The sequence below is a fragment of the Tachysurus fulvidraco genome, chromosome 11, assembly GCF_022655615.1.
Source record: "Tachysurus fulvidraco isolate hzauxx_2018 chromosome 11, HZAU_PFXX_2.0, whole genome shotgun sequence".
NCBI classification, from domain to species: Eukaryota; Metazoa; Chordata; class Actinopteri; order Siluriformes; family Bagridae; genus Tachysurus; species Tachysurus fulvidraco.
The window spans coordinates 9,764,614-9,780,099 of NC_062528.1; the positions used below are offsets into that span (position 1 = coordinate 9,764,614).

At 39.3% G+C, this 15,486-nt stretch overlaps 1 protein-coding gene across 2 annotated transcripts in view; it reads right to left on the reverse strand.

Annotated features, from left to right (window-relative positions):
* The window catches only part of mettl16 (methyltransferase 16, N6-methyladenosin), a 32,814-nt gene extending 18,992 nt beyond the window's left edge, over positions 1-13,822 (reverse strand). Inside the window, exons 1-2 of one of the 2 annotated variants that reach the window (XM_047820328.1) lie at positions 13,606-13,822; positions 13,200-13,331 (exon numbers count right to left, since the gene is read on the reverse strand). In XM_047820328.1, the coding sequence (XP_047676284.1) occupies positions 13,200-13,327 (128 nt within the window). In that variant the 5' untranslated portion in view covers positions 13,328-13,331; positions 13,606-13,822. The remainder of the gene's footprint in view (positions 1-13,199; positions 13,332-13,605) is intronic. The other variant, XM_027148203.2, reaches the window with a different exon arrangement.
* Positions 13,823-15,486: the final 1,664 nt, after the last annotated feature.

Sequence of the window (15,486 nt, forward strand, 5' to 3'; positions counted from 1 at the left end):
TGATCGAGAATTTTTTCTGAGAACATTCTAATTGTGTCGCTGATGTTATATATAAAACACTACAAATCACAACCAGTGTCCCAGTAGAAAATTTAAAGTTTATCTATTTTTGTTCTACCAATTTTTTTTCATCCTTTTAATATATCATCTATTTTAGGTGTCTTCTACATTATTTTGCTGAATATTATATTGTTTGTTAAGACGAAACATACAACTGATTATTAAATTTAACAGTGGATATAATTCAATTGGACCAACTAAACATTTATTTGCATATCCTATCCAATAAAAAATGAAACATTCCTCTTCTTCTTCTTTTGGCTTTTCCCTTCAGGGGTCACCACAGTGAATCATCTCTCTCCACCTATACCTAACTTCTGCATCCTCAAAAAAATGAAACATTAAAATATGTTTATCATGAAAATGATTGCAGCTATTTATATATCTGATTATTTATTTTTATGCATAAGTAATACACATCGGATTGTATATAAGGCATAATGTCTAAGCTAAATTTGACAAAAGTAAATGAAAACATCAGCTTACAGTGGATGAGATTCACTGTTCAGTGATCATTGAACACCAGGTTAATATTTTTATAGAAATCATTTAAAAACACGTGCATGGGCATTCTGCAAAACCCTCAAGCTGCTTGGGAGATAACAACATGATGGTAACAAAGTGGGGTCTCCGTTGTTTGAAAGCCATTGTTGACATTTGAAATCACCAAAACAGACATGCCCCTAACCCAAATAGGTCCCACCCCTGTATTGATAGCTCCACCCACACATACACAACTAATGGAAAGAAATGTGTCACAATTGCAGATAAACAAACAAGCAAAAATGACACACAAGCATAATCATGCAAAGGAAGATATATATTAGTTCTGTGAAACAAAGCAAAACCAATGTTACTCGCCTATCGAGAAGGAAAAAAGCAACCTCGGCATCTTAAGTAAAGTTGGCGGCATATTCACAGATTCGAGTTTCCCCGAGTCAATAACTCCTGAGCTAAACGCTGTTACTACACAAATAACACCTCTTTTCTATCGTAGCAATGTAGAGAGGCAGCTACAACCCAATTTTCCTCAAAATCAGCTTTCCTCCGCAGTGGACAAAATACACAAGTCTCTATGTGGGAACGACTGAGAGACAGATACCAAGGGACTGTCTGCAAAGTGCTCATTTTTATGATGAATTCACACAAAAGTAAAACACATTTTCCCCAAATAAGTGTTGGAGTATAACTATCAGGACATCAGGGATGTGTGAGCTAAATTTGGTGACAGTACAGTGTATTACAGTGAAGTATCGACTGTTTTTGTAGTATTTGCTTTTCGAGTTTTGCACTTTGCAGACGGTCCCTTGGAATCTCAGTCTTCCGCACATAGAGACTTGTGCATTTTGTCCACTGCAGAGGAAAGCTGATTCTGAGGAAAATTGGGTTGTAGCTGCCTCTCTGCATTACTACGATAGAAAAGAGGTGCTATTTGTGTAGTAACAGCGTTTAGCTCAGGAGTTACTGACTCGGGAAACTCCAATCTGTGCATATGCGGCCAACTTTACTCAAGTCCCTCGGCGTCCCATCGCAGGCTTTCCCACTCCTTCAGTTCTCTCCAGCGCTGAAAAGCTGATCCTATCTTAACATGGGTCCTACATCTTGCCTTATCGTAAGCCTTTCTTCGTTTTCCGCCATGTCAATGTTTCAATCACTTTCTGCTAATGTCACACATGAGCACTGAACACTCTCTCTGCCGCAAATTGACAAGACACGCCCCTTTCTGCTCATTGGCTACACGTTTGCTTTGTTTTTGTTTTGTTTGCCAGCCCAATGCAGTTTTCTGAAGCATTTCTCAAACAACGGAGACCCCACCTTTAACCTGAATATTGATTTTATTTTTTTCCCAGAAAACTCTTCATTACACTCTAAAAGAGTCTATAGACTGCTCACACTGAAAACACCAGCTATGAAGAGGAAGGTCATGTTTGTTGACAGGGTTGCAGTGTTATAATGCAGTCCAGACAGCAACCACCTGAATCTCCAAGAGGCAAAGCAACATAAAAAAAGAAAAGCCCTAGAGAAAAGTAAACACACAACCTCCTCTCTACCAACCTCCACATAAAACTCAAGCACACACTTGAGTAAGGATTTCTCTGGCAATTTCAGACATTTTAAAGCATTACCTCTGAAAACCTTCTTTAACTGATTTCGGTGAATAAATAGCAATTTCTCTCTAAAATGACAACCACGTTAACTCTGATTAACTGCACTTTTAACCAGGTCTGGTAATTCATTAATGTGACCTTGAGGTTGACAGTAATATTAAATATGAATCTGCTTGTAACAGATGGTTTCCATGGTTACGACTTAATTGGGTCACCTTAATTGACGAGAAAATTGAGGGGCAAAAAGGAAAGTCAATATAATGAAACAGTCAATTTGTGGTTCAGACAAAAAAAGAAAGCTTGATAAAATAGAAGACTGAAGAAGACAAAGAACTGCCTTCTGACTTCCGAATCTTTTAATAATGTATTATTAACACTCCATATCTTCGCTGTCAGGCGGAATCCTCCTATGTCCTATTTCATATTTTTTCACATATCGATGCTATTGGTCAGTCCCCACGTGGGTCTGTTATTTTTACAAGTTATTAACCAATCTAAAGTCTTGAAAATAGCTTGAGTGCAAATCTCTTAACTCCATTGGACACTTCAACTGTCTGAGAAATCTCGTAACTCCACCTCTTCTTCACTCCGCGGGAGAGCTTTGCAGCATATTTCTCCTCAAGATTAAGAGTTGCAACAAATCAACACGTCTTCTGAGGTAAATGTCTTCAAAACACTGGTTATTCGTGATTCAGTTTTATGAACTATTGAAGCCTTGTCTCTTGTCAAAAGGCTCAACGTGACCGCAGACTTTATTGAACACTGCTGGCAGCAGCGACGTCTGTGTCCGTACCATTCTTATCAATGACAGCATTCCCTCGTATCTCCCTGCTCCCAAGTCATAAAGCTTGTATCTCCGATAAAACGTGACTTTGGGAAAATGTTGTGTTAATGTTGGTACACAACAGTATATTATAGCAATATCAGGTATAATAACTTTAAATGATACAATGCTTAATAACTCAAAAAAATAAGGCATTTTTTTAATTTCCTGAAAAATAATGGTTTTGGAGATACGAGGATTCCGCCCGACAGCGACAATATATTTGTACTACTACAGGACTGAGTTGTGGTGCAGCACCTCGTTAATGTTCATTACTATGTTGTTTTTGTTTATTTGGTGTATTGGCCCTGTTGCCCTGTTGTTTATACAGAATGTGGATTAGTGAGTAAACCCTTTCTGGCTTTCAGGTTGCTTTTTTGAATCCTTGGGATCAAACTGTATCCCTGCTTGGTTTGATGTGAAATCAGAAAGTATAATAAACTGCACAAGCAGGTTACAGCTTAGTTTAGATAACTGATTTTTAATTTTTATTTGGAATAAATAATCTAGCTTCTGCCTTTTTAACTACTTAATAACAAATCACATCTTTTCCCAGAGAGCGCCACCAGGTATCACGTATACTTGCTCATAATTACTTTAAACAAAACTTAATGTACTTTTCAAGAAAAAAGTGCTGTGAACTGGTTTTCAGTACAGTGACCATATCCCTGCACTAGATATCTTGTAGGGGCACTGTGTTTTTTAACCTTCGGTAACTGGTGTTCGTATGTGTGCGCACATATACAGTGTATACACACACACACCCACGCACGTTCGCACGCACATACACACGTACAAACATCGCAACTCTGAAGATTCTGAAGCTTGTGGCCAGAAAAGAGCAATTATTTAAGTATTGAATTCTTTATTGGCAATAAGCTATCTGAGGCTAAGATTAGTCCATTAGTCTCTGCTACAAATACAGATTTTTAATAACAAACTTTCAAGGGGAAATGTGACATTGAGACATTAATATTTTTAAGAGGAGTCTATATTGCTCATTTTAGATATTTTCTTTCATATGTATCTATCCATGACAGAGACTGAACTACATAAGCGTGAACGCAGCTCATATCAATTGTAAATTGTGTGCTTCCCCTAGATTTCTAGCTTTCTTCAAGCAACATCTAAAGACCCACCTCTTCTCAATTAAATTACCCAAGTGTTGTCTGTCTGATTCTTCTTTTTTTTTTTTTACTACATTAACTCCTCACATTGTTTACAGGCTGATAATATGCTTGATCTGTGACCTAATGAACCAGCATCAGGACGTATTGACTGGTGGACTTCACGGTACTTATGGATGTCGCTCTGAAAAAGAGCTTCTGTCAAACAAAATGAATGTAAATGTCTCTTTACCAGATCACACATAAAAGCATTACAATTTTGTGAATTCGATTCTGTATCTTATTACAATTGAATAATTTATGTGCTTTTTCCTACACTGCAAAATATCCTGTGCAGAGCTTTACATTTTCACACTAGCCGTTAAAGCCTTTAAGTCTTCTATGTGCTTTCAAGCCAACATGGGATTTATCTCAGACTAATCCAGTTCATGTGTGTGGTCACATATCAAATGAACCTGTTTGGAATTATTATAATTAGTAAATCTGACAGATGGCATCTTTGAATCTTGTCAAAGTTAAGTGTGGGGGGAGCAAAAACTTGCAGTTGTTTTGGTTTAAATGTTAAGTGTTCTTCAATATTTAAATAATTTTATTTATTTATTTTTTACTCCACACACTGTGGACAACCAGGATATAACCAATTCTCTAACTCTAGATCCTATATGCTTGCCTTCCCTCTATTTTTAGCTGCTAATGAATGGAAAGAAACAGAAAGCTTCAGGCCTGAGCATCAGCCTGTGAGATGAGCAAGTGAGATGTGTGATGCTGACAGGAGTGGTGGTGGTGTGTGTGTGTGTGTGTGCTGCTGACAGCGTATATTGGTATCCTTGCTGCTGTGAGACTACACGAGATAGAAAGCTCAATGATGGGAATATTGCCAAATTTGCTGATGTAACAGGAGTTTAATGGTCTACACCAATATAGAGCACCATCCTGCAATGCTCAGCTCACTAACACACACACACACACACACACACACACACACACACACACACACACACACACACACACACACACACACACACACACACACGAAAGACAGAGTGCAGGAGTGAAGAGAAGATATTTTCACAAAGACATGAGCAGAGGGGTCAGAGAGCAGTGTTACAGGCTTCAGGGCGGAGGTCTGAGCCACAAAAGAAGAGCAAGAAAGGGGAGTGTGTGTGTGTGTGTGTGTGGAAGGGTGTGAATAAAGAAAAGAAACACACACACATCTATGTGCTACATGTATACACACACACACTCCATTAATAGGTATTCCAGTCAGACAAAATCCTGTCGTGTTGACTGAAAACAGCTCTGTACTTCAGCTTCACCTGGCACAAGGTCACCTTTAGAAGCTATTGAAAACTTCTAATGAAGTGTTCATGAATATTGCAGGTCTTTTTGTAACTGTCTAAACAAATATTGAGCATGCATAATAGATGCCAGCAGCATCTCCTCTGTTTCTATGAATCCATTTTCCATTGCACTAAACAGGGTCTGTTAATCAGAGGGTCTTTTTAAACATGCTTTTTATAATAATAATAATAAAAAAAACCAATATATTTTAACAATTCCTGATCCCTGACTGACACACTATTTTTCTCTCACACACACTGACAGACACAGATAGACACACACAGTAAGGCTCTATACCCCACTGACAATTTGGTTTTAAAATATTTTCAGTGGGGTATAGAGCCTTTTTATAAAGCAATATTTATAGAGCAATATTTTTTATAGAGCAATATTTATAAAGCCTTACTCATTTAGCACATAAAAGAAGTATAAGGTTTAAATTATTCCCCCACTCTCACATAACACAGCAAACAAAGATATTAGTTCTGTGTATGGTTAATCTCTGTTCTTTACAGGATTATATTTAAAACATACCGTTCTAATAAACAGAGGACTTTATGCTCAGAGTCTCTGCTTTTGTCTCCACCTCATTTGAACCACTCTAAGAAAATGACATACTATTAGACACATGGAAAGTGGCCCTGAGCAAATTACAGATAATAACAGAGTGCAGCTAATGCACAAAGCTAATACTGATGTGGCTGTAAGTGTAAAATCACATCACAACGCCACCACTGGAAGTCGGGAACATGCTGGAACACTCGCGTGTCCTGTAGAGAGGATACAGGTTTCGTAGACCCCCAGCTGAGACCCCTGACTGCTGTGTGTGTCATTTATAAGCGGGATCGGGCTAAACATCGAAATTATTCCCCTTATGTGAGATGAGAGTCCTCATTATTAATAATGCAGCTCCAACTTGCAGCAGGCTGTGGAGATTAAAAATGCTCTTATCAATCGAGTTCCTGAAGGTACTTCTGTGGTGAAAGCAGACTATAAACACAAAATGTCACCTCAGCTGAATTTTTAATACTCTCCAGAAGAGCACATTGTCCAGGTTGCCAGGACACCCGTGATGGACAGTGTCTGTCTGCTTAACATTTCCTTATTTCCCACACACACACACACACACACACACACACAGCTTCTTTCTCCCTTCTTGGCTGAGATATGAAATAGGAAGTGAGAGGAAAACGGTTTCCTGTCTGTGAAGTGAAAAGCTGTCTCCTCAGATTAACCCCACACCGCTTAAAATACATAAGCCAAATTTAAAAGAAGCTTATCAAATTCATGCAGCTAAATCCAAATACGAACAGGAGAGACATGCGTAGGATAATAATAGTCATGCAAATATACAGGGGGTTGATTATTTGGGCAAATCTAAAAGTTAAAATTGACCTGTGTGAGAACAGGTGGAGGACAAACTGTGTCTTACAGAATGTGGGGAAACAAAGAAAAACAGACAGGAGGATTTTGCGGTCTTTAAAATGGTTGAGGATTGATGCGCACTGGAAGTCACACCCGTTAAGGCTGAGGCTGCCTGAAGGATTTAAGAAACATGCATACACACACGCACACACCCTGTCAGGACACTGAATTCATCTGCATTTACACAATGGCATTTTTTTCCCTCTCACACACTGTCGAGACGCACAGCTGCACATGTGTGAGCTGCTTCAAACAGGAAAAGACAACATGTGCACATTCAGGACAGTCCCATCTGGCATGAGCAAATGTACAGTGATAACGCAAATAAATAAATAAATGCATGAATGAATGCATGAATGAATGAATGAATGAATGAATAACAAACGCAAGCAAACAATAAAAAGCTAAATCTACATCTGAGTGAATGGAGTGATGTATGTAAAGTAATTCTCTCTGAAGCTTAAATCATATAAAGCATACGCTTAACATTGTATCATTATAAGTTAATCGGATTGACTGTAATCATTTGCTTTGCCTTGATGATTTGTGTCCCATGTTATATACAAGAGCTGTGTTATGTCACGAAGTGTCAATTTCTTGCCAATAAATCACGAGTTCAAATCCTGTGGATTTGCCAGCTGTCTGTGTCTGAGAGCGAAGAGAGTGAAACTGGGCGTGTCTCTGGGTGGGAGGATGACTCTCTCTCCTGTCAATCAGAGCAACACTAATCAATCCTGCGTGTCTGTGGGCTCATGTATGTGGAAGAGGTATGTGTTAAGATGGCCTGTGATGGAGCACGAGTAGAAATCCTCAGAAGTGTGTGTTAGGCTGTCATGTGATAGTGCAGAGCTTATTGGTAGCTTACTTACAGTACGAGAATCTAAATTGGAGATCGCTGGGAAATCCCATCTGCATTGGTCCAACATACAAACCGTGCAAAAGTGTCGAGCCTGGTACAAATACTCAGTATGAGATCAGCTCATCAGTCTCACGTGTGGCAGAATGTTGAAAAAAATATGTTCGATATGTTTTGATGCGTTTCTGATTAATAATGATGAACAGGATGATATTTATGTCTGAACCATTGTAAGGTTACAGTACAGCACTTATCTGTGCCCGTTGCAGTGCTGTGTGAGTGGCAGTCTGTTGCAGCAGCTCATGTCGTGTAGTTTATGTTTCTTATTCTGCTTTTGCACAGATAGAGTTTTGGAGTTCCTCGCTCAATTGCACTTGGATTAGCTGATCGACTAAGAGATGGTCCTGAGGGGTACAGAGCTGTGATCAAATTTCCCCTCACTGATTACACTCTATACATCTCCAGACTAAACCAAAATGCCACATTATTCCCAAGTGCTGCACTTTTTGTGAAACATTACATGCTGCAGAATTTTTGGGTCACCTACTTATTAAATAACAAACCTGCGATGCTCAGTGCATTTCTAAAAACAAATAAAAATAAAAAGAAAGAGAAAAAGAAATGTTCCCTAAATAAATACTAAACCATAGCAGTGCAGGGTGTCATTTCATATCATCCAGTATGCAAATGTGCTGCAATTTAATGAGTGAATATTAATATTGTACACTAATAGACTTTTTCGTGTCATTGACGACTACATTATTAATCATAGTAAGAAGTACCAGAAGATATGTGAAGTTTTTGTGGACTGAATGGTACAGTATTCTTCTTTAACTAAAACTACTGTAACTAAACACATTTTAAGAATAAAAACAAAAAAATAATAATAAAACTAAATAAATAAATAAAAAAGACTGTGCTCTTGCTTTATCATCTCCAAACATCTAGATTCTAGACTGATGACATTCTTAGTCCGGAACGATAGTGAAAAGCATTTCTGTAAGGATTTGTCAGTTTTTTTATAAGCAGCACCACCACTGTTTTCCTGTCATATACCTAAGCAATAGTTATGCACCATAACAAATATCTACAAATATATTCATACATCTTATCATGTATCACCTTGGAGAAAGAGATACACTCCTCTGGCACACATGCATTAAACATGAGGAACTACAGTGACATTTAAGAAGATCTGGTACAAAATCACCAGGTTAGAATGTACACAGTGTCTCACAGACACTCGTAAACATGCATTTCTAATCATGTCAAATGAATGAACTCGGAATACAATTTTGTGCCATTATAGATTCAATTTCTTCACATATCCATGTGTACATGAAGCTGACTGAGCACATATATATATATATATATATAAGGGTGCCAATAATTCTGGCATTGACGGCGATTAAAGTGCAGCACCAGGGTGCAGGAGGCTGTTTGCTCTCCTACACCATCAGTAGAAGAAATCAAAAGGAGAGGCCTGCGAAGCAGAATTCTTTTCATGCTGCACCTTCAAAAGCGGCATCCACAGTCGCATGTGACAGCGCAGCTGAGATTGAGAGCCGAGATAAAGAGACAAAGATAGCGAGGCAGACGGGGCGCAGATCGTGCACTCGGCTCACCCTCTCCAGGTGCACGCATGTCAGTAGAGATGAGATAGAGGAAAAAGCACATCTCCGAGGTGCAGCTCCTTTTCTTCTTTTTTCCTGTGGAGAGACACTGATAGACGTCTCTGTGTCTGGAGATAACGATGGTCCTGCTGAGGCGATGAGACACGAGTGGACAAAGACTGAAGAGTGTTATAATAAAGTGGACGTAAAAGAACTAATCGATCGGGGGGGGGGGGGGGGTTTGCCTATCAATATTTGTGTGATCTTTCCTACATTACCCACAATGCCACCAGTGCAAATTCATCTTTGATTTTAGTCTGGAAAAAACTCTCTTTTCTACTCATCTGTGCATCCATTCAACCATACGAGTTTCAACTTTCAGGTTAACGCTGCCATCAACACCATTGTGGTTGTTGTACAGTATCTGTAGATGGCAAACAAACCGAGCCTTGACTCTGTGAGCATCTGTGGAGCTTTGAGTTCAGTGTTTCCACAATTACTATAATGGATTCTGATTTGTTTAGCTTTAAATAAACGGCGAGTGAGGAAAGAAGCACTCACTCTTTTGTTTTTAGAAGCTGACAGCTAAACATTATCTTTAACATTTGACTCCTATTAAAACACCATAATAAGTGTGAAAGCAATGTCCCTCTGGTGACATCGGCACAACACACAACCCTTAACTTCTCACAGGAAGAAAAAAAAATGTACACCTGCCAAAAAACTAGCAACAGAATCACTAATCACCAAATGTTTCAAAATAAATCTGTTTATTGCGCTTTAAGGTGGACAAAACAGCCAGGTGATGTTTAAGGGGTTTGTGCGATTTCGCATCTGGTGAATTTTCTGCTTATGTGATGAATTAAAGTAAACAACAATTTGCTAAAGTCATGGAAGTTTGCAATAGGCTTAAAGTTGTGTAATATAAAGCTGTTCTACTAGGACGTGCCTTGACCCAAATATATGACAAGCATCAACACACTTCTGTCCTGATGGAAAAACAAGTCTGAACAGCCAACATTTAGTCCAATCAGTTGTCTGTGGTTTGGATATACAGTAATCATCATCATCATCATCATCAAGAGCAGCATCATGTCCTCAAAATCCCAAAGGCCTAACCAGAATAAACAATTGTGTGCATCAACATGAGAAAATCAACTAAAAGAACAAAAAACAGAAGCTTTTGCAGAGCTTTCAAAAGTCATTTAGATCTAACTCTCTAAAAGCAGACGAATAATACCTCATTTTCATCCTAATTCTCCTCTGACATTTTCTAACCTCCTTTAACAAATCTCTTACACACTACAACCTTAAATACACTAATTATACACAGGTAAACTGCAAAGAAAAACATTTTTAAAATATGCATGAGGAATCCAGATTTGTAATCTATGCATTAATGTGCATCAACACTGCCTCTTTTCCTAATGGTTATTTCCTTTTATTCAACGCATACATGTAAACAGGTATGTTGTACAAGCACTCATCATTTAAGCGCTCAGCTGAAAGTGCACTTAAAAGCAAGACGAGCAAGATACATTTCTGTGGAATGTAAATTATTCTAAATAGCTATTAATTAGTTAATCACTAGGAACAAACTGCACCCACAACATTCCTGAATATAATGATAATTAGTAGTTTCATAATGACTGCATTCTCTACCCAAGCTGGTTAAACTCTGTTTTCAGCAACAGTGAATTACCTTTGAATGTCCAGCACAAAAACATCTCAGACAAACATGTCATGGTGAACTGAGGCTGTTTTGAGAGCAAAGGGAAGCCCTACCCAGTGTTTGCATAGTATTCCTAATAAAGTGCTCAGTGAGTATACAAAAAGAGAAGGATTTTTACACCAACCGTAGATAAAAATGAGCATTCGTCATGACCAGGGCCAAGTCAGTGTGTGTGCACAGTTACATTCGTGCATGTGTGTAATCCCTAAGGCTATATGGTGAGGCACTGAAGAACAGCAGCTGAGACTGCTCCTGTAGTCTAAGAGATTTCCCTGCTGACTGTAGCCTACAGCACCACCAAACACAAGCACTTGCATACACACCAGCCCTCAGAGACTCTCCCCCTCTCCTTTCTTCCTCGCTCTGCCTGCCCAGGTTGGAGACCTATTTTTAAAAAACCCTGAAGCTACCCATCATTACAATGCTCCCACCCTGAAGTCACTGGTGTGTCTGTTTGCACCGCTTTTCAAGGTTAGCAGAAAACACACGAATGACTCAGTGGTGAGAATAAAAATGCCAAGATGCAAAGGGATGAAATACACACAGGCCATTTCCCTCAATACAAAAATGTAAAAATGAGGAAAAAGAACACTGCCTCTGTTTACAGAGTTAAGCTCTACTTGTCAAGATCAGTTTTTTCCACATTATAACACTGACCCTCTACACACTCCTACTGACAGAATTACCGAGGGACTCCTTGCCTCTTCAGGCAGAGCTACCACTCATAGAATTATACAGAGGGTTTTCCAGTGTGCTAAACAAAACTATAATGCTTTCATTCATAATCCACAATACACAATGAAGATGCTCAGAGACCACCCCTACAGACAAATGCATTCAAATTACCTGCACTGTGCTGCCAAATTAAACACCAAGAAGAAAATCTAATGACTTTTCGAACAGTAACTGTCCTGGACCCGAGACAGCCCTCCAGCTCACATCACAGCTGCTGGTTATGCGCAGTCGACTCAGCCACAAGTTTGTAAAGCTTGACTGAGCAGTGCTTGCAAAACCTATATCCCCAATCGATCAATCACTGATCATCATTAATTTCAACCACTAATCACTGGTCATCACTGTTCCCAAAATACCAATCACCTGTCATCACTGTTAATAAAAAAATAATCACTGGTAATCAATGTTCCCAAAAAACTAATCACCTGCCATCGCTGTTCCCAAAAGACTAATCACCTGTCACAGTTGTTCCCAAAAGACTAATCACTGGTTATCACTGTTCCCAAAAGACTAATCACTGGACACTATTGTTCTCAAAAACAAATTTTGTTTGTCCCATGTGTGCACTTTGTTTATTGCTATATTTACTAGTATGCTATATTGCTTCATTTACTAGCAAGCTACATTTCATCGTGTTTATTTCCCAACTATGTATTACAATTTTTTTTATATGGTAACAGGTTATTCACAGAGAGATGTAATGTGTACAAGCTACACAATCTTCGGCTAATAATGACCAGATTTGAAAATGTGATGTTATTTAAAAAAATGTCGCTTTGTAGCAGACAGTATATCTGCCACCACAGCAGTGTATCGAGGAGAAAGGTTTCCTGTGCTAACATAAGCTCCGATTTTGTCTCATAACCAGAGAAGAGAGAGAGACAAAGGCTGTAGAGGGAACAACTCTTACTATAGCTATATGATGATCTACCTCATCATGGAATAACTAGCAGGTCTCACTGAGTTTTACCCCTTGCTTCTGTTCAATTCTGACAAAATATATATAATATATATTTAAATATGTTTGTTTTTATCCCCAATGAGCAAGTCTGAGGTGACTCAGGTGACCATGGTGAGGAAAAATTCCCCTGAAATTAAAGGAAGGAACCTTGAGAGGAACCAGACTCAAAGGGGAACCTCATCCTCATGTGGGTGACACTGAAGGGTGTGATTATAAATATACAGTCTGATAAATGTTGCATTGAATAAATTAACTCGCAAATTTGTTTATGGTGTCATCTGGTGACTTCAAGCAAAGTTTAAGCTACTTTTTAAACATGTTTAGAGTTTAAAATACAATGAACCTGATTCTCTAGCTCTCAGTAATCCAGAGACTTGGGAAGAGAACAATGGTACAGGGAGGAGAGGAGTGTACTCACATCACCCGGCCAGATAATGTAGTCTCTACATGCTTTTGAAAATCCGGATACTTTGAAGCCAGGTATGCAAAATCTGGTGGTTTTTCCTTATAACGATTTCGAGGATGCATGGATTTGTTCAGTGCCATATTCCTGTCGACATAATTAATAAACAATGCAGCACATTACATAATCAATGCAAAGAACGAGATCAGCTGCTTATATTTATTTATTCATTAATAAATCACAAAGTGACAGGCGGTTTCTGACTGATAAAAGAAAGCATGATGGTGAAGAAACCTTTAACAGACCTACAGACTGGGTACCTTATTGACTAGTACAGAGTATAAAGAACAGCTAACAAGCTAAAGGTCGCGCATTGCTGCGCAGCAAAAGGGGCTGAGCGTGTAAACAAGCGCCTGCGTACCGTTTAGTCCCTTCTGTACTCTTAATAGCCTGGGAAACAGACCGCTAGACGATGGTTCTCTCCGTGGCGTCAGTTGCAGTCACACGTTGTTATCACGTTGATTGTTCCGGTTTCGTCCATGACGTCGTAAACTTGCGTCGGCGACCAAATATGACGCGGAGAAGCTGAAAGGGAACCAACGTCCTGGTGAAAGTCTACACGAGTGTATACTATTAACTGCTGCTGTTATTCGTTTATTATTTTCGGTTATGAAGCCCTTTCAAACTGTGGAAGGACATATTTCCACTTGGGTGTCTCTCTGAGTAGCTCATGTGACGCATAAGTAGCTATATATTATTATTATATATTATATATATATATATATTATTAGCTATATTAGAGAGCTTTGCACATACTAAAACCACCCCAAATACATAACGTTTCATTAAAAATAACCAGATTTGTAAAGCTCGTCGTGACAAACTTTGATGTTATTTTGTCAGCAAGTAATTCCCAAAGGCTAGGGGGCCAATACTTTTGGAGGCGAGAGGATACGAGCATGTGACGTCACGCGAATACATGTGACGCAGTTCCCCTCGTTGTGCTGAGTGTTTTGATACGTCACATGTCAATATTGTGGAAAGTTTTTTTTTTGCTTTTGCATATTGTGGGGGCGGGGCAGCACGTGACGTCATCCGAATCCCCATGAGGAAGTTCCTTCATTGTTCTGATACCTCACATGTCCATGTTGTCATTTATTTTGGGGCGGGGCTGTATGTGACGTCACGGCTTGTGAGCAAGTATTCCCAAAGGTTGGTATGCTAGGGTGCCAATACTTTTGCAGGCGAGCGGATACGAGCATGTGACGCCACGCGAATACACGTGACACAGTTCCCCTCGTTGTGCTGAGAGTTTTGATATGTCACATGTCCATTTTGTGGTCATTTCTAATTCTGGGGCGGGGCAGCACGTGACATCACATGACGTCATCCGAATCCCCATGAGGAAGTTCCCCTCATTGTTCTTATATGTTTTGATATAAGACCCCTGCACTGCACTCTGACCCCAACCTCCTTAGGTGGGGTATGTGAAGAAAAAAGAATTCCACTGTGCTGTAAAGTATATGTGGCGCTAATAAAGGCTTCTATGCCCCCCGTTCTATGTCACATGTAAATGTTGTGGTTATTTCTTATTTTGGGGGCAGGGCTGTACGTGACATCACAGCTTGTGGCTTATCAGAGCAAGTATTCCCAAAGGCTGGTATGCTAGGGTGCCAGTACTTTTAGAGGCGAGTGGATACAGGCATGTGACATCATCCGAATCGCCATGAGGACGTTCCCCCTCACTGTTGTGAGTGTTTTGATACAACACACGTCAATGTTGTGGAAAGTTTTTTGCTTGCCGACAGCTTGCCAAGTTATAAACCTCTAAATTTATAATGGGTGTCTATGGCAAAAAAAAGGCCAATTTGAGAACCAGAACACGGATTGATATAAAAGTAACAGCAGCAAACTTCAGACCAAAGTCTATGACACATCCGATTTTGGTGCCTGTGGCTCGAAAGCCCTGGGAGGAGTTACTCTTGATCAATTTTTGTCTAAGAAGAATAAGCAAAACAATGACCCAAGTGCACTGGAGTGAAGACCACACGATTAATCCACTGACCATTTACATGATAAGCATCACTAAAGTGACAACATTTGTTTTTTTTCTTTAATTATTTTGCAAACAATATTAGCATTCAGATACATTAACAGTTGGCCGTGTAAAGTGATGGCATGAAAGCAAAAGTCCCAATAGAGCTGTGAAGACCGAAGCCTCTGCTTTGTTTACAACGGAAGCAGAGCTGACAAATGAACTCGAAGCTGGAGAAGAAGGACTCTACAAATATTCTGTACATAA